This window comes from Danio aesculapii, chromosome 16 (genome assembly GCF_903798145.1).
Source record: "Danio aesculapii chromosome 16, fDanAes4.1, whole genome shotgun sequence".
NCBI classification, from domain to species: Eukaryota; Metazoa; Chordata; class Actinopteri; order Cypriniformes; family Danionidae; genus Danio; species Danio aesculapii.
This window is the reverse complement of record NC_079450.1, coordinates 20128109-20147225: the sequence shown is the minus strand read 5'-3', so window position 1 is coordinate 20147225 and position 19117 is coordinate 20128109. Positions and strand designations below refer to the sequence as shown.

Here is a 19117-nt window from a genome sequence, read left to right as displayed (position 1 = left end):
CAGATCAGCCAGCAAACCGGAAACCGGAAGACAACGTTCGGGATTTTCGGACTTTAGTTATGTCATTTCAGTGCGTCGGAGACGTTACTGAATCTGACTTCACAACTTTAGTTGCGTGTTTGGACAGTTGAAAACACGCTTTCTTTCTCTCTTAACATTATTTTTGCAATTGGACGTTATGGCGTTGCACAAAGGATTTTCCGTGCTGAACAGAGTTTTCACGCCAAACAAATGTTGCACACGAGTAAGATATTATTAATACAATTATAATTATTATTTTTTAACTGAATATGATTTTGTGTTTGCTTTTGCAGTTTAGTTACGTGAACTCAACATGAAATCTTGAAAACCTTTTCACAAACTTGTTAGATAGTTAGACTAGTGTAACTAACGTTAATTCTCGTTCTGCTGCAGGGAATGTCATTCTAAGTAGCTTGCAGGCTGTTTTTTATTTAACTTTTTTATTATGTTTTTAGCATGCATTGCAAACAAGCCGATTTTAAAACTGAATATGCAAAGGTTAATTCTGTGTACGCAACAAGCAAGTGAAGTCAGAGTAGGGGTTATACTAGGTAAAAGGGTATGACCTTTCACCCAGTTTTATTCTTATTCAGGCTGATCTCCGTTCCTGTTTGAATTCTGTTAACTTCTTTATTTCGTGGTAACGTATATTCTTTAACAGCTGTTTGGAAATGGGACCAACACGTTGTACCAGAGCGGTCCTCCTCACGCCAAATTCTTTCCAGTGTGTGACGGTGTAATGCTTCTCCCAGGAACTTTCAAAAACAAGGTGGCCTTCATCACCGGTGGAGGAACTGGTCTCGGAAAAGCCATGACCACTACTTTGTCTTCACTGGGAGCAGAATGTGTGATAGCCAGCAGGTGACTTATCGCTCTCTTAATAATATTTGTTATAACTGTTTCCAACACTATTGTTATTAATAAGAAAATCAGCAAATTACAAGGATTTCTGAAGGATCATATGATGCTCAAGACTGAAGTAAAGTTGGTTTTATTTTCACACATTTCCATTCATTCATTTTCTTTTTGGCTTAGTCCCTTTATTAATCTGGGGTCACCACAGCGGAATGAACCGCCAACTTATCCAGCACGTGTTTTACGCAGCGGATGCCTTTCAAGCTGCAACCCATCGCTGAGAATTATCCATACACACTCATTCACACACGTATTTACAGACAATTTAGCCTACCCAATTCACCTCTATAACATGTCTTTGGACTGTGAGGGAAACCGGAACACCTGGAGGAAACTGACGCGTACGTTGGAAGAACATGCAAACTCCACGCAGAGACGCCAACTGAGGCTTGAACTAGCAACCTTCTTGCTGTGAGGCGAGCATCAGAATGGGGAAGAAAGGCATGGTTGTTGGTGCCAGACGGCCTGGTCTAAGTATTTCAGAAACTGCTGATTCACTGAGATTTTCACACACAACCATCTCTTAGACTTGCAAAGAATTGTACAAAAAAGAGAAAATATGCAGTGAGCGGCAGTTCTATGGTTGCAAATACCTTGTTGATGCCAGAGGTCAGAGGAGAATGGCCAGACTCGTTCGAGCTGATAGAAAGGCAACAGTAACTCATATAACCATTTGTTACAACTGAGGTATGCAGAAGAGCATCTCTGAATGCACAACATGTCGAACCTTGAAGCAGATGGGCAACAGCCGTAGAAGACCACACCGGTTGCCACTTCTGTCAGTTAAGAGCAGGAAACTGAGGTTACAATTTACACAGGCTCACCAAAATTGGACAACAGAAGATTGGAAAAACATTACCTGGTCTAATGAGTCTCGATTTCTGCTGCGACATACTAGTAAGGTGTACCTAATAAAGTGGCCAGTGAGTGTAATTTAACAAAAAATATTCTTTTCTAATTCTAAATAGTAAAATTATATTATCAGCCAATGACTGTCAAAGTACAACACTCTTCACAGGTAAATAAATTATGCTAATGCTGTTTTAAGTCATACTAGTCATGTTATTTCAAACCGAATATTCAAAGTACCATGGTAAAAAAAAATTTAGAGAGCGTCTCACAAGTTTTCACTGAATGAATGTGTGGATAAATAACCAAATTTACCTCAATATGCTCAAGACTAGTAATGCCATCGCAGAAATAAATTACTTTTTTTAAAATGCATTAAAAATTGGTCAATTTTACCCAAATTCACTACTTCAGTCTTATATGCCCACTGCGTTCAGGAAGTGAGTGGCAGTTTTTGGCACAAAATTACCTGTCATGGACTTTTACCTCAACTGTTTACTGCTAGTGGAATGACCACAGATCTCATGGGATTTGAACTTTGGTGCTTCTCAACTACAATCCAGACTCAACATCCTGTGATGTGGCTAATGAGAATAAATGCATCAAAATATTGTGCCGCCCTAATTATACCTTTAATTCACAGCCTCAACAAACAGTCTGAAGTCTGAGATTTCTGGTGCATATATTGATGTATTTTGATCATGTGAATAAGCAATAAAATACATCCTTCATCTCTATTGTAAACAATGTGAGCTCATCTGAACTTGATGCAACATAAGGTGAACACAAAGAACTAATTGCAGACTATAAAGAAGGATTATAAGATTTATTTCGTGGGTGAACTGTCCCCTTTTGTCTCCTGTCCTCACATCTCTTCCAGGAGTCTTGACGTTTTAAAGAAAACCGCTGATGAAATCTCACAGCAGACAGGAAACAAGGTGTCACTGCCTTAGAAAGTCACAAACATTTTCATATTCTCAACGTAAAATCTCTAATTCCAGATGGATAATTGTGTCGCTGTTTCAGGTCCATGCCATCCGGTGTAATGTTAGAGACCCTGCGTCAGTGGAGGCTGCTGTTGACCAGCTCGTTAAAGATGTCGGTCTGCCAGATGTAGGTTTTGGTCACCATCTTAACTGCAGTCACACAATAAATTCTCCTGCTAGTACATACATGGAATATTTTTTATGTTTTGGGATAGGTATACAATATATTTTTTTTGTATATAGATATTTATTTCTAGATGTATATTTATAGATTTATATAGATTTTTTGACATTGTGATATTTTTTATTTTCCCACTGCAATATATATTGTGATATAAATGCAATTTAGCCACATGACTTGAATAGCTCTATTTGGAAAGTCATTACTTTAGATTAATTGGGATGATTTTTATGGGAGTGACATATTTATTAATTTATAATTTTATAAATATAATTTATTATATACCTGTAATAAACAAACTACAGTCATAAACACAATGGAGCAAATGTAAAGTGAAATAAACAGTGATTAATGTTCTTACAGTATTGTAGGACAAAAATTTAGTAATGCGATGTGAAGGAGCATTGCATAGTCTTCATCATTTAAATAGTTTAATAAAATTTATTTAAAAAAAATGATTTTATGCTCCTTGTGTTCTCTTAAAATGCTTTAAACTCTTAAAATGTTCATATATGCCTTAAAAACATTAAAAACTTTCACTCTATGGTTAAATTCTGCAGTGTCTCCACAAATCTCATGTGTTTTGGCCTGTGGATTCTGGTCATCTATATTCATAACTCAACATTTGCTAATGCTGCGATGTGACTATTGCGGAAGCACACATTGAGATATCGATGCTCAAACGATATATTGTGCAGCCATACTTTGAGATTTCATTTGCCATCTGACAGGTGGTCATAAACAACGCTGCTGGAAACTTCATTTCTCCTTCAGAGAAACTGTCTCCTAATGCCTGGAGGACCATCACTGAAATAGTGCTGAACGGCAATGCCTACGTCACTCTAGACATCGGGAAACGCCTCATCAAAGCCGAGAAAGGTCAGTGTTTTTTAGAAATCATTTTTTTCTTTTCAGCTTAATCCCTTTATTAATCAGGGGTCGCCACAGTGGATTGAACCGCCAACTTATCCAGCATATGTTTTACGCAGCGAATGCCCTTCTAGCCGCAACCCAGTACTGGGAAACACCATACACCTCCACATTCACCCACATGCACTACGGCCAATTTAGTTTATTCAATTCACCTATAGCGCATGTCTTTGGACTGTGTGGGAAACCGGAGCACCCGGAGGAAACCTACGCGAACACTGGGAGAACATGCAAACTCCACACAGAAATGCCAACTGACCCAGCCGGGGCTCGAAACCAGCGACCGTATTGCCGTGAGGTGATCGTGCTACCCACTGCGCCACTGTGCAATTCAATTAGGCCTAATTTTGTTACAAAGAGCATTATGCATGATTATCTGATATACAAGTGTGCGCCTTAAATTCAGTGTTTGTCATTTTCAACAAACGTTTTTACAAAATGTTTAAATGTGTACACAGAACATGTAGAAATTGTTGATTATTTGTAGTGACCACTAGAGGGCAGCAAATGCAAAACAGTAGTGAGCATAGACCAAAAAAAATGTTAGCGAGGGGCAAAGACACTGATAATCTGTTGCAATTTTTTTCAGTCACAATTTTATGATTAATTGAATGTTCTACATTCAATGAAAAATCACACATCTAAATAATTTACCTTGCTTCTCAAAAAAGAAAAAACATGCAATTTTTCAAGTATTTGATTTGTAAAAGGCAGTTTCTCTGAAATAGTTGAATATTTAAAGTACAGCTGCAAAACTTTATAAATTTGCACAATAATATTTACATAAACGTATTTAGCTATTGAATTACTCATAATGAGAAATCTTTTAGATAAATAACTTGATCCTTTTCTAAAAGGGCAACTCAGACAACTTAATTAAAATCATTTATTAAAAGTTCCATGTGTGTCAGTTGGCATTTCTGTGTGGAGTTTGCATGTTCTCCCTGTGTTGGTGTGGGTTTCATCCGGGTGCTCTGGTTTCCCCCACAGTCCAAAGACATGCGGCATTAGTGAATTGAATAAACTAAATTGGCCGTAATGCATGGTGTGTGTGAATGAGTGTATGGATCTTTACCAGTACTGGGTTGCAGCTGGAAGGGCATCCACTGTGTTAAAACAAATGCTGGATAAGTTGGCGACCCCTCATGAATAACGGCACTAAGCCGAAGGAAAATGAATGAATGTTCCATGTGTACATTTACAGCATCTGTGCTGCTGCTTATTGAGATAACAAGCAGTTCTTTATTTTACACTGCTGTTCAGAAGCTTGTGAAAAGATTTTTTATTATTATTATTAATAAAGTATATTTATTCAGTGAGGATGCATATAATTGATTAAAGTTACAGTAAAATTAATGCCGCACTTTTGAGCTTTTAAAGAATTAAATCCAATGAAAATGATTAATAAAAATATTAATAAAAACAAAAATATTAATATAAGTATTAAGTGAAAAATCATCTTTGAATCACAGAAAATAAATTCAATTTACAATTATATTAAAATAGGAAGAAGTTATGTAAAACTTATATTAAATGTATTTGTTTTTGCTGTACTTTTATGATTCATTAAATGCATATTTGGTGACTGTAAGAGGCTTATTTTAAACCATATCATTGCACTGTATATTACATTGTGCATATTTAAATCTGAAAAGTCAGAAAGGAGAGCATGTTTGTGCAAACCAAGTTGTCTAAATGGTTCATGTTTTTTTCCTGTGTGTTGTCTCGGGGCTTGTGCTATAATGAAGTTTCACATCCTATGAGCAGTGCTCTTTGGAAGATGACATGAAAAAAACTGTCAAAGTGTGTTTTTCTGAACAAGCTTGTTGGGCTAATTCATGTGCATTCAGGCTATTTTTCTCTATCTTTGCTTTTCATTAAAATAACAGCATCTGATGTAACCCCATAATCCGTAGCATAGTTACTCTTGTGTAAATTAAGAAATCCTTAGTGTTTATGTAATCTTCATTGCAGTTATAAGTACGTGCGTGCAACAATGACAAGACAAATCTACTACATTTCCCCAGTCGTGTGCATGCATGTGTGCGTGCGCTGGTTTAGCTATACTTGTGAGGGCTCAATTGTCCTGGGGAAATTTTACTGGTCCTCACTAGGCTTAAGACAGTATGGAGTTTTCTTGTGATTTATTGCTAAAGCTTTTATCACGGCATACAGTACTATCACAATATTTAGTTAAGCTGCAGAAAAGGTTATTTTAACAGCAAATTAATGTTGCTACCAAATTAACTAAATTAGGACTAGAAATCAACAGTGTGAAAAATATTTATTACAGTTTATATGTTAATATATATATAAAAAATGTATTCATCATAAACTGCATTTAATAAAATGATTACGACTTGTAATCGGATCATGACTATGATTTTAACGCGTTTTTAATTTTCACATAATTTTCAGTCAATATTTCAGCATGTCATAGGCCAGATTAACATGTGAAAATCAAGCAAATCAGTTTAGCCTCCAAGTTTTTAGCACTGTTATGAACACCACTGCAAATACAGTGTGAATATTCTTTAAAAAAAAAACTTTAAATAATTACTATTAATTCAGGGTAACAGTGTTTTGAAGTGCCCACGATTTCAATATTGTGTATGTTCATTGTCACGATTTATTGAAGATTGGCATATGTCTAATCCTCAGTAATTAAAATGCTTATAAGCTGGCCAGGCCATGCTTTTATTAGTATCCATTATCATGAGAGTAGGGGTAGGTTTAGGCCACAGACCTTACTATTAACCTAAAAAAAGAAATGGAAGCAAGAAAGCCAACATGTTTATGTTGAATTGGCTGCTCAGATTCATACATCCAAGCAGCCTCATACCTGATTATTTTGACCTCTTTTAACAAAAGTGACTACAGACTGTTCAAATAGTCCATTAACTCGAAGTGCAAATATATTATTACTGATAACAAGCATGCCCTTCATGACACACTCCATATTGCCCTTCAGTGGTGATTTAAAACAAAGATCAGATTTATTTTATTCTTTATGCGACAACAGGAACGAACTGATTTTGACTTTTGGTCTCAGTGAATGTCACATTTTGACAAGTAACTACCCAAAGCAGCATTTACATACCATATATAGAATAGCAATATGTGCGTGACTGTTGAATGTTGTAGATGAGAGCACTTTTGCCATGCCAAATATTTCTATTCAGCCTCCTAAAACTTTTGCGATTACCTCATTAATTGTACACTACTAAATGATCGCCCCAGTCCCCTTTAATTTTGATATGAAAACGTCGGCTCATTTTTTAATTTGATCCGCAAACCACAGCTGTGCAAAGCGAAGACAGAGTGTGTGTGTGTGTGTATCAATAGATTGTTATAATATCTGCATATTTGCAGTGCTTTGCTATAAAACATTTGTATCACAATGTCATGGAGGAGCAATCGGGTTTCCCCATCTAGTTTCTCATCGCTCCCCTCATCATCACAGCTGTTTCCTTCAACGAAAATGCAACTCTTAACGAACATTTAAAAATTAACTATGATTATAAAACACATTACGGTGCATGTGGCATTAACTATAGCATACATTCATGCACAGGTTTAAACACCGTAGCAGAACCACTCAGTGAATGTACTCATTTTAACTGCAAATCTGAGTCAAACATCATGTGTTGTATCGTATTAAAAAATATTTCGTATAATGATTTATGTTTATATTTATGCCATTTTGAATAAAAAAATGGCAATTTTATTTATTTATTGCATGGAAAAATGTACTTGAGCATAGACTAGTATTTGAGTTTTTGAAGAAGTGTGGTTTGCCTATGTTTTCATGATTATTTATATATTTATTTATTTATTTATTTTTATTATTGTTATATTAATTATAACAATATAAAAATTATAAAAAGTATTGTTAACAAAATACGATACTTGATATAGCTATCTTGAAATGGGATTTTTGTACTGTATTAAAATAAATACTTTAAAAAAAGACTTTTACAAGTCCGTTTATAGAGTTAAACAGTTGGGTTTTACCACAGCTTAATATACTCCGCCAATCTCCGAGTCTGCTGGGGGCACTATTAGCTAATCATAAATCAATTAATAGGGTTAGACTATTAGCATCTCGCTTTAAAATTGACATTTGTTTAAATGTGTCTCCTTTTTTTAATGGATAGTTCACCCAAAAAATGAAAATTGGCATCATTTACTCAACCTTTACTTGTTCCAAACCGGTATGTCTTTTTTTCTGTTGGACACAATAGAACATATTTTTAAGAAAGCGGGACACCTGTAACCATTGACTTCCATAGTATTTGTTTTTCCTTTTGTGGAAGTCAATAGTTAGTGTTAGTGTTAGAAGTAACTGATTTTATATATATATATATATATATATATATATATATATATATATATATATATATATATATATATATATATATATATATATATATATATATATATAGATAGATAGATAGATAGATAGATAGATAGATAGATAGATAGATAGATAGATAGATAGCTAATGAATTAAAGAAACATTGACTTTCGTCGTTTCTTTGCTGCTTTTAAAATTTAGGTTAGGTGGGTAATAGTACAACACTTTTTTTTTTTTTTTTTTTTTTTTTTTTTTTTTTTAGGACAACACCACTGGTTTAGCTCCTACATGAACATGATTTCTGAAGGAATCTTAAAGGATGTAATGAACACAACAACTCCCATGATTCCACACTCAAACTCATACCTTTGTTTGTTGTGAATACACTCCCTCTTATGGTGAAAATTCACACACTGCACCTTTAAAAGTGAATGCTATTAAACAATATATGTGCCAATACGTCACAAACAATAATATAGATGTTGTCAAATGGAAAGTGTTTTTTTTTATGCCCATTTTAATATTTTCAACCTTCTAAATGTATAAGTATATATTCATTTTATGCTTTAATGCAGATAGGAACGAGCTTGCAAATGTACATGTCTTAATAAAAAATAAATCAAGCTTCATATGTTTTTATGTGTGCAAAAAAAACTAATAATTGTGTTGAATTTGTAAAGGTGCTGCTTTTCTGTCCATCACCACAATCTATGCTGAAAGTGGCTCAGGATTTGTTGTGCCGAGTGCTGCAGCTAAATCTGGAGTGGAGAAACTGTGCACGTATGTATACAATGACATTGAAGAGATAGTTCCTCCCAAAATAAAAATTTCCTCAATTTCTCACACTCAAGAATCTCTAAATCTTAATCTTTTACACTCTAAATCTTTAGGAAAGGAATAGTTCACCTAAAAAAAAAAAAATCTGTCATCATTTACTTATTTACAGTTTCATTCTTCTAATAAACACAAAGGAAGATATTCTGAAGAATGTTGGAAAAACCAGTCATTGACATCCATAGTTGGACAGTTTTTTTTTTCCTACAAACATTCTTCAGTAAATCTTCCTTTGTGTACAATAGAAGAAAGAAACTCAAGTGGAGGATGAGTAAATGATAACAGAATTTAAATTTTATTTTGGTGAACTATCCCTTTAAGTCAGTTTCATGTGGCAGACTGTGTCAAATACCTTTATAATACATTCTTGAATGGCTGCATATATTATCATAATGAAGGTGCCATGTGCTATGCTTCATTTAAATTTTAATTGTAAGATGGGGATCTTGATCTCCTCTTAAGGAGTGTTAAATATGACAGGAATACAATAGGGAGAGGTGGACCGCACATGATCTAACTGATGATTCAGATCAGGGGCTCATTAATAATAATGTTTCTGGTTAAATGTTTAGTGACAGGACTTGCATTAAGTAACACTGAATACCTTAAATACCTCTGTTAAATGTTAAATAGCTTTCTGTAAAATACTTGTATCAGAATAATGCGATATAGAAGCACTCTGGCATTTTTATCTGTATATTATGTTCATTATGGTTAAAGTTGATGTTATTTGTATTAATGGTGTTTATATAATCATAGTTGATGAACCAAAGATGCTCCTGATTTGAATCAGGTTAATACATAAAATACAAATTACATATTCAGAACATCAACTTTTAAGTAAAACATTTTTTTTCAATGTAAGCTTTATTTCTTAGTATTTGGTATGAATGAATTATAAATATTGCTTAAATGTTTCTTATAAAACAAACATGATTATTAATTGACTTGCATCTTAATATAATTATATTATTATTATTATTTAGACTTTAGGACTATACCGTAGTCGTGTACAGGATTTGGTTGTGGCCACATACTGTAATTATACTTTCTGATTTGTGGTTTATTCTGTACAGTCTGTACGTAACAAACCATAATATAGATGTTGTCAAATGGAAAGTGTTTTGTTGGTGCCACTTTTAATAATTTCACCTGCTAAATCTATAAGTATATATTAATTTTATACTTTAATACAGAAAGGAAAGAGCTTGCAAATAAATGTACATGTCTTGATTTTAAAAATAATTGCATCGATCATAAAAATGATCACAAGATTGCATTTTCCCATGAGCTGCCTTGTTTGCTATTGCCTCACTTAGGTGAAAAACCTAAAGGAAAAGGGTCAATCTCTGGGACGTAATTGCAGTAGGCTCAGTGGTGGCCATGTCTGATTGATTGGCTGACCAGATGTCAGTGGGACAAATTTCAAATAAATCAAAGTAAAATGTTTGATTGATTCTATGTACCCGCAGGTCTCTGGCAGCAGAGTGGAGCAGATATGGCATGAGATTCAACGTTATTCAACCCGGACCAGTCAAAACCAAGGTAAGTTGCATGTTTTTGTGTTTTACGTTTTGTTTTTTTGTCTCCGAAAATTTCATTCATTCCTTGGCATTTGCTACTTTTATATCACAGACTTGAAATTCAAAGATGAAAATGGCAGAGTTGTGCAATATTGACAAATATATCTCAATATTATTATTATTGTTATTTCTAGTTAGTTTTTTTATGATAATTAAACTGTATTTTGCCGAGTATGGTTTTGTATTTTGACTTGTTTAATTATTCTCACAACACATGCAAATACAGAAAGGAACTGCAAATAGTGCAGACCACAATGGAAATGTGTTGAACCCGACTGCATCCTGTTTAGTGTTATAACATGGCATTAAAATTACTTTTAATTTAGCCTTAATTTTTTTCCAGTTATTAGGGCTAAAATATACAAACAATAAGAAGCCCATGGTCTAGATTAGGGCTATTCAATTGGCGGCCCGTGAGGCAATTTTTTCCGGCCCTCCAAATAGTGTGACTAGGACTTCAAAAATAAATTTAGTTCAGTCAAAAAACGACCGCTATAGTTCTGAAGTGACGTGAATCTGTTCAATACAGCATGAGCACAGAGCATGAGTCACCTGACATTAAGCGAGTGAGTAGCACAAGCAGCCGAAAACATTCGGATACTTAAGCTTAAAGGCTTCTCAAAGCCGCGTTTCTGTTGCACGGATCGAAACTGCTGCAACTAAAAAAAGTTATGCCACCTGTGCGCTAGTGCTTATACACCAAGGCTAATATGCACGCAAACTGGATTAACTATAGCAGCAGGCCATTCCCATATTGCGTCTTTTCCACATGCAAGTTCGTTATTTGCAATATTAGAATATACAAATCAGTATATCAGTCTTTTAGACGCACCAAGTAGAAAACATCTCACGCCTAAGCTGTGAGAGTTGTGCGTGGCTTTCAGTGCAGCAATGTAAACAAAATATGTTATTATTATACGAATTACAAATTATTAAAATGATTATGTATGTATGAACGCAGATGATAACAACCGTTCATTTAAAGACTTGAATAATATAAAGCTTAAATTAAGATTAGACATGATAACTGTGAAACCATGATTATTCCTCAGACTATATAATTGTACAACCAAAATCTATAATCGTTGCATCCATAATTAAGCAGGTCAAAACAACATATAAATGTGTTTGACTGTAGAAGAAGCCTACTTAAGCAATGCACTGCTTTTGTTTTGCTTTGAAATACAACATTTGAATGTTTGTAAAAAAAAAAAAAAAAAGCCTATTGTGTAATGCACTGATATTATGTCATTTCAGAATACAACATATTAACATTTATTAATACAACGTGGGGGTCTTGAGGAGAAAAAATACAACATATGAGCTCTTATATGCTGTTGTGTGATCGCTCATATTGCAAGTTATATCTCTCCGGCCCCTCATTTGGGATGCTTTTCATGAATTGGCCCCCATGACAAACTAATTGAATGTCCCTGGTCTAGACATTTAAAATATGTAAACAAACAAACAAACAAAATAATCTCAGATCCTGCAAACACCGCTGACTTTGAACAGGAAGCAGCCAGGTCCCTGACAAATTTGCACTGTGGCCTGCACTATTTGCTGCGCGTTTTCCTGTATTTGCATGTGTTGTGGAAATTTGTGTCTGTTGTCAAACTGATGATGTTTTTTTTTCAAATGTGTTTTCCTGGGTTACGTCTACACTTATCTGGATACATTTAATAACGGCGTTTTCCTCTAAAAGCACTCTAAAAGCACAACTCACATCGTTTTCAGTCATTTTATTGTGGATGATGGAAAGAATTGAATACACTTTTGTTCAGTTCTGCGCATGTGCACAGAGGTAAGACATTTACCTGCATCATATCTGCCTGTTGTTTATTTACTTCGTCTATTTGAAACATTTCGGAAATATGTTGGGACTGTCGACATATGATTAAAATGCATCATTGTTTTCGAAAGCCTCCGTTTTTGCTGTTTTCATGTTGCAGTGTAGATTTTTTTTATTTGTTCACCTTGGAATGCATTTTAAAAATATATATATATTTTAATTTCCTAAAAACGGGGTCTCGGTGTGAAACGAAGGCCAAAATGGAGAGAAAAATATGCGTTTTTAAATCCAATTTAAATAATTAGTGTGGACATGGCCTTAACTAGCATTGCATTTGAGCTCTCTCAGCCACTGTACGAACATAATCATTTATTCATTTTTCTTCGGCTTGGTTCCTTTATTTATCAGGGGTCGCCACAGCGGAATGAACCGCCAATTTATCCAGCACATTTTTTACACAGCGGATGCCCTTCCAGCTACAACCCAGTACTGGGAAACATCCATACACACTCATTCACACACATACACTAAAGCCAATTAAGTTCATCCAATTCACCTGTACCGCATGCCTTTAAACTTGTGGGGAAAACCGGAGCACCCGGAGGAAACCCACACGAACACTGTGAGAACTTGCAAACTCAGAAATGCCAGCTGACCCAGCCAGGGCTTGAACCAGCGACCTTCCTGCTTTGAGTGACAGTGCTAACCACTGAGCCACTGTGTTGCCCCGCAACGGCGTAATAATAAATGCCACATTTCATATTATCCATGTATAAAGTGCTTTTACATTGATGCTTCAATATTGTTCTGCAGGGTGCTTTTAGCAGACTGGATCCGGCTGGTTTGTTTGAGAAGGGGATGTTGGACCGGGTCGCTGTGGGTCGTTTGGGCACTCCTGAAGAGATCGCCAATCTTGCCGCCTACCTCTGCAGTGATTACGCCAGCTGGGTATCAGGCGCGGTGAGTTGGGTGACCTTGGCTGAGAAAAAGTGCTTTGTCTCTCCGGCGAGACTCACCTCGCATCTTCCCCACAGGGCCTCTCTGTTTACAGCCAAACCAAACGGAGCCAAGGGCACATCCTCCACCTCCCCCTGCTACCCATCACAGAGGGAATTTGGTGGAGAATTAAGAGAAAAAAAACAGTGCTCAAGAGATCAATATAGAATTATGTGGTCATTACTGTAATGACTCTGCTGATAAACTTAAGGAGACCTGACAGGGCTTATAATGTCTTTTTTTTGGGGGGTGGGGGGGGAAGTGAAAAATGAATTTCCAGCTTTAACGGCTTCCTTGTTTTTATAGATCATTCGAATGGATGGCGGTGAATATGTGTCCATGGCTGGCGAGTTTAATGACCTAAAGCAGGTGATGCATTTTAACTCAGTCCATCAGATATTTACAACAGGATTTTCTGTTGTTTATTATAAGTTTGCCTTGATTTTATTCGGTAGGTCACAAAGGAGCAATGGGACATGATGGAAGCAATGATCAGAAACACAAAGGGATCGTAAACTACTGAAACCACATTAACTCTGCACTAATGACAGTACCAATCTCAGTCTCTCAGATGTGTTCAGTGTTCTGAAATACTAATTGACACTTCGGTTGTTCTGGTACATACAAATCTTTCCCTCTCATGCATTGCTGCCTTAAATATCCACAGTAACAGTGGTTATTCAACATGTAGTTTGATTTTATTTTTTAGCCCTACATACTGCATGTGTGTGCTAAGGATAATGGTTTGCAGTATTGATGGATCAATACTGGCCCTGTTTAGCCAGTTTTTCTATCCAAGACATTTTCAGCAGCCTTATAATGTAATGATAAAATAAAAATTATGGGTGTACAGTGCCACCTTGTTTGCCCACTGATCTATATAGAATTCTCTATTATAAATCAGTGGTTTTGCCTCTTATGGTAATCAAAGCTACATTTAAAAAGCATTTAGATAATTTTTAAGTACGAACATTTATCGCACCAGAATATTTCAAATACAGTGATTTTAAAAATACAAATAAAAGATTCATTTAATATGTAATATACATCTTAATGAATGCAACACTTTTCAACAAGGTTCCTCTGTTTACTAACATAGTTAACAAAACATTTAAAGGATTTATTCATCGTTGATAATGTTAATGAAAGTAGAGTCATTTGTTGTTAGTTCTTGTTAACTCAAAGTGCTTTAACTAATGTTGGCAAGCACAATTTTGGATTTTAATTTTGTACTAGTAAATGTTGAGCTACGATTAATACAGTAAATGCTGTACAAATACTGTTTATTTTAAAATCAAGTTAACAAATATAATGGAAAAATGGAACCCTATTGTAATGCATGACCATAATAATTAAATTTTTATGGCCAGATTCACTAAAGCAGGGGTCTCAAACTCAAATTGGGCCATATCAGTGACTGACGATTAATAGGGGCGCCGTTTTAACATTCAAGCAAAAGAAAAAAGTGGAAACCTGATGTATATGATGGACTCAGACATTCTTCCCCTGGGTATCAAAGCACCTTTTTGTTTCTTGTTGTACATATTTAAGGGGTAGTTTAAATTGCTATGAAAATACTACAGTTTAATAATAGGCATAATAATAATAATAATAATTATGTCCCAATCAATTATTGCTTAACCAAACGTTTAACAGATAGCTTAAGACAGCAGAAAAGAGTTTGGGTAACTTTGTTAACTTAACTGGCAATTGTTCTTCTCAATATCATAATTTTTTTTTGTAAAACTACAACAAAGAGGGCAAAACTGTACATATTCACATTTACTTTAACAAGTTCAAAACAACTAGCAGTACAATTATACTAATGCACATTTTTATACAAATCTTAATATGCATATCACGAAAATATATTTAAGAGACCATTTGAATTGAATATTAGCAAAATGATCATATTTACACCACCAGCACAACTTGTAAGCCATGAATAGTTTGTACAGCAAAATACAGGCAGTATAAAACTGATTATAATCAAATGACCCTTGAATATTTGCAAAATTGGAGCTTTAGTTAAAATTTAGTTTAGCACTTACGGACATTTATTTCAACGTTTAAATCGACCCCAGAAATAATCTGCATGTGTGTTACTCTCGACCGCGCGCTGAGAGAAACCGAAAGTAACCCAAATAAAGTACATTACTTTAAATGTCGAGTAGATGGGGTGTCAAAACCACAAGTGTATATGCGACTGCACAACAATGATAGTGGGTCAGAAATATATGTTTGTTGGGCCGAATCTCGTTATATTTTTGATGTCAGTTGTGGGCCAAAAGGAGGAAGAGGGGGGCTACAAATGGCCTGCAGACTGGTAGTTTGAGTAAAGGAAGTGCAATTTTATAATATAACCGATGCACTGTCAAATAATAATAATAATAATAATTACAATAATAATTGACTCACCTTAAAATTGTAAGGCAACTTGCTGCACAACTTTTTGAGTTGACTCAACTTGAAGTCAAGTGCAGTACTTGGTTTAAAAGTTGAGTAAACGACAAAAAAAAAAAAGCTGTGCAGCAATTTGAGTCAACTCAACTTCAGTTTCAAGAAGAGTCAACTTTTTTTAACATTATGTGAGAAAAATTTTGTGTATGATTTACTGACAATGCACAAAATAAAGAACAATAAGCTGCAGCTCATTTTTATAGTGTCTAATGCAGTGCATAAACCAGCACAGATTAGATCATAATCAAGCAGAGGTGATGATGGTATGGTGTGTATATCTTCTAAAAAACATGCACAAAATGAGTTAAGATGTGTTTGGGGGGCTCTAAAAATGGCACAAACCCCACTAATAATCTGAATGCTCAATCATTTTACATAATTCATATAAATATTTAATTTTGTCTAAAAGAGAAACATTAATAAGTGCATATGCTGCAAAAATCACTGTGTCCCTTCAGTGATTGTTTTACTGCGTGTTTATTAAATTCTGACAGTGTTTTTTTAATGAGAAAAGAGGGATTGCGCTGGCAAAGGCTGGTAGTAAATCTGGCCCATCTGCTCTTGAAGGATTTTGTCCTTTAATGTGTCCTCATAATCGTCAGTGCTAAATTTCAGTTAGTCTTTATAGTGGCATTTTCAGGTCAAGCCTAAATCACTTAGTATATCGACAGGGTGTTAAAATGGCCCATAAATTGTCATTGAAATTCTGGTATCACAACAATTTTCCGGCTACAGCACTGGAGGGATTTCTCTTAAATGCCATTCATCTTTGCTGTTCCGGTCCAAAGGTGCCTAATAGAAAATTCCAAGCATAAACTCCTGAGAAAGAAATAGGAAAATTAGTTATGATCAATTCACTTTCTTTTCTGTCAGTTTTCAATTAGTGGCTGGTGTCAATCTGTCACTATCCTAGATGATTTTGTTTAGACAATATATCAATGTTCCAGTGAAACACACTGTGGGTTTAGCCTGTGAGCATTTGTTTGTTCTCAATGGCACAAGTTTTATGTTTCACAGAGTCCGCTTTGGGAAGGTCAGCTGTTCAATTATAAGATAAGATCATGATAAAGTGTAAACTTTAAATAGGAGTGAAACTCTCTGCAGAGAGCTGTATTGTGCTTTTGCTGAGGCTCTGCGACACCAGCTCTGTTAACCAGCCATTCCATCTGAGCAGCATTTTAGCTAAACTGAACAAATGAATATTTGCATATTTAGGTTAGGTTGGAGAAATCATAAAGAGATTGTAATTTTTTGCTTTTCTTATTCCAAATGTTTAGATATTTGAGCTGTTTATGGAAAGACCAAAAAAGGAGTGCATTCAATTATATTTGAGGGTTTTAGGGTCATTATGATCAAAGCACTTTTCCACATAAGAAAAAAGAAACAACATAATTTTTCTCTTTGAGTCATATTTGCACAGTTAACCCAATAGTATCTGGATGCAGCCTTTATGATGCAAGCTGAGATTGCATCACTCAGTGACTTAATGTCAGACACAATGCAATCAACGGAGTGAGTGATGTATGTCACTGTGAGGGGTGGGGTTAGGGATGGGGTTAGATGAGCACATTAAAAAGCATTGGATGCAGCTCAGATTGCACTGCACCAGGTCTGCATCCAGACCCCTGTCAGGTTCACTCTCAACAATATACAATAACTTGCCTAATTACCCTAGCCTGCCAAATTAACCTAGTTAAGCCTTTAAATGTCACTTTATGCTGTATAGAAGAGTCTTAAAAAATATCTAGTAAAATATTATTTAAAATAAATCGGTTATTAGAAATGAGTTATTAAACTATTATATTTATGAATGTGTAGAAAAAAATCGACTCTCCGTTAATCAGAAATTGAAAAGAAATATAAAGTGCGCTCTGGTGTGCTCCAAAACAGAGACAAAATTTACGTTTAGAAGATATAAAACTGATATAAACATGTAAAGCTTGTAGTTTGTCACATCCACCTAAATTGAATTTTTTTTTTCATGTCATCTCATACTTTCAGTTTGACTTCAAATCGTGACCAATCAAATGCTTTCCTGCCCCCTTCAAGACGCTTCACATTTCATGCACTTGAGCTCAACCACTTTCACTGGCAGAGCAAGTGATAAAGCAAAATGCTATTGGCTGTTTTATAAAAAGGGGAGGGACACTATCTACTATATAGACTATGGCTGCGTCCAAAATGCCTACTAAGTAGGTACTGCATATGAATTCAAACGTATTACTCTGCCTCTAGACAAGTACGTTCTATACAGTATGAATGGGTAAAATCTAGATTGGATACACTACTGTTTTTACATTACTGTGATGGCTGGCTTTAGGTGGTGGTAGACGTTTATAAAATACAACTAATGGAAAATGTAATAAATTATATAAATAATTGTCGTTAACTTCCAGCCGCAACCATATCCGATCTAGCAACAACCGTATGAATGTAAGCAGTAGAAATGGAATTCTGACATACTACATCTGCCATTTTGTCATAGTCACGTGACCTTCCCGCGTCAGTTGTGTCACCTCACTCTCATTCAAGAATTCTCTCATGGCGTATCATGGGATAGTGCAGCATGCATGGGATGCGCACTTCAGAACCTCGCTGGAAAGTGTAGGTCATCCAGGTACTTCTCGCATACTGATTTTCAAATTATATGAATTCGGACATACTACTCTGCTCGCATACTGTTTTTATATTATATGAATTCAGAAAGTGTGGTGCAGTAGGTAGTGCTGTCGTCTTACAGCAAGAAGGTTGCTGGTTCGAGCCTCGGCTGGGTCAGTTGGCGTTTCTGTGTGGAGTTTGCATGTTCTCCCTGTGTTCACTCGGGTTTCCTCCAGGTGCTCTGGTTTCCCCCACAAGTCCAAAGACGTGGTATAGGATAATTGGGTAAGCTAAAATTGTCCATAGCGTATGAGTGTGTATGAATGTTTCCCAGTGATGCGTTGTGGCTGGAAGGGTATCCGCTGTGTAAAAATATGTGCTGGATAACTTCCAGCGGTTCATTCCGCTGTGGCGACCCCAGATTAATAAAGGGACTAAGCCAGAAAGAAAATGAATGAATAAATTCGGACATACTACTCAGCTCGCATACTGCACATTTCAAAGCACTTCACAGGATCTTTAAGTACCACCTTCTTAGTAAAAAGAGCCAATCATATTACTGCATTTGCTTTGTATTTTTGAGACTGATTTGAATATTGTACCTACCAAAAATTG

At 35.4% G+C, this 19117-nt stretch overlaps 1 protein-coding gene across 1 annotated transcript; it reads left to right on the top strand.

Annotated features, from left to right (window-relative positions):
• Positions 1-64: 64 nt before the first annotated feature.
• Positions 65-14299, top strand: decr1 (2,4-dienoyl CoA reductase 1, mitochondrial). The gene is made up of 10 exons (XM_056475601.1): positions 65-244; positions 683-882; positions 2666-2723; positions 2812-2898; positions 3684-3831; positions 8920-9019; positions 10546-10618; positions 13262-13408; positions 13751-13813; positions 13900-14299. The coding sequence occupies exons 1-10, from the start codon at positions 179-181 to the stop codon at positions 13957-13959; spliced, it is 1002 nt and encodes a 333-aa protein (XP_056331576.1). The 5' UTR covers positions 65-178; the 3' UTR covers positions 13960-14299.
• Positions 14300-19117: the final 4818 nt, after the last annotated feature.

What these genes read in the sequence shown, in the direction of transcription:
- decr1 (XM_056475601.1), top strand. Translation starts at nt 179, where the DNA reads ATGGCGTTGCACAAAGGATTTTCCGTGCTGAACAGAGTTTTCACGCCA. An exon ending in CACAGCAGACAGGAAACAAG is followed by an intron (nt 2,724 to 2,811) that starts GTGTCACTGCCT and finishes TCGCTGTTTCAG; the next exon opens with GTCCATGCCATCCGGTGTAA. An exon ending in CCGGACCAGTCAAAACCAAG is followed by an intron (nt 10,619 to 13,261) that starts GTAAGTTGCATG and finishes ATTGTTCTGCAG; the next exon opens with GGTGCTTTTAGCAGACTGGA.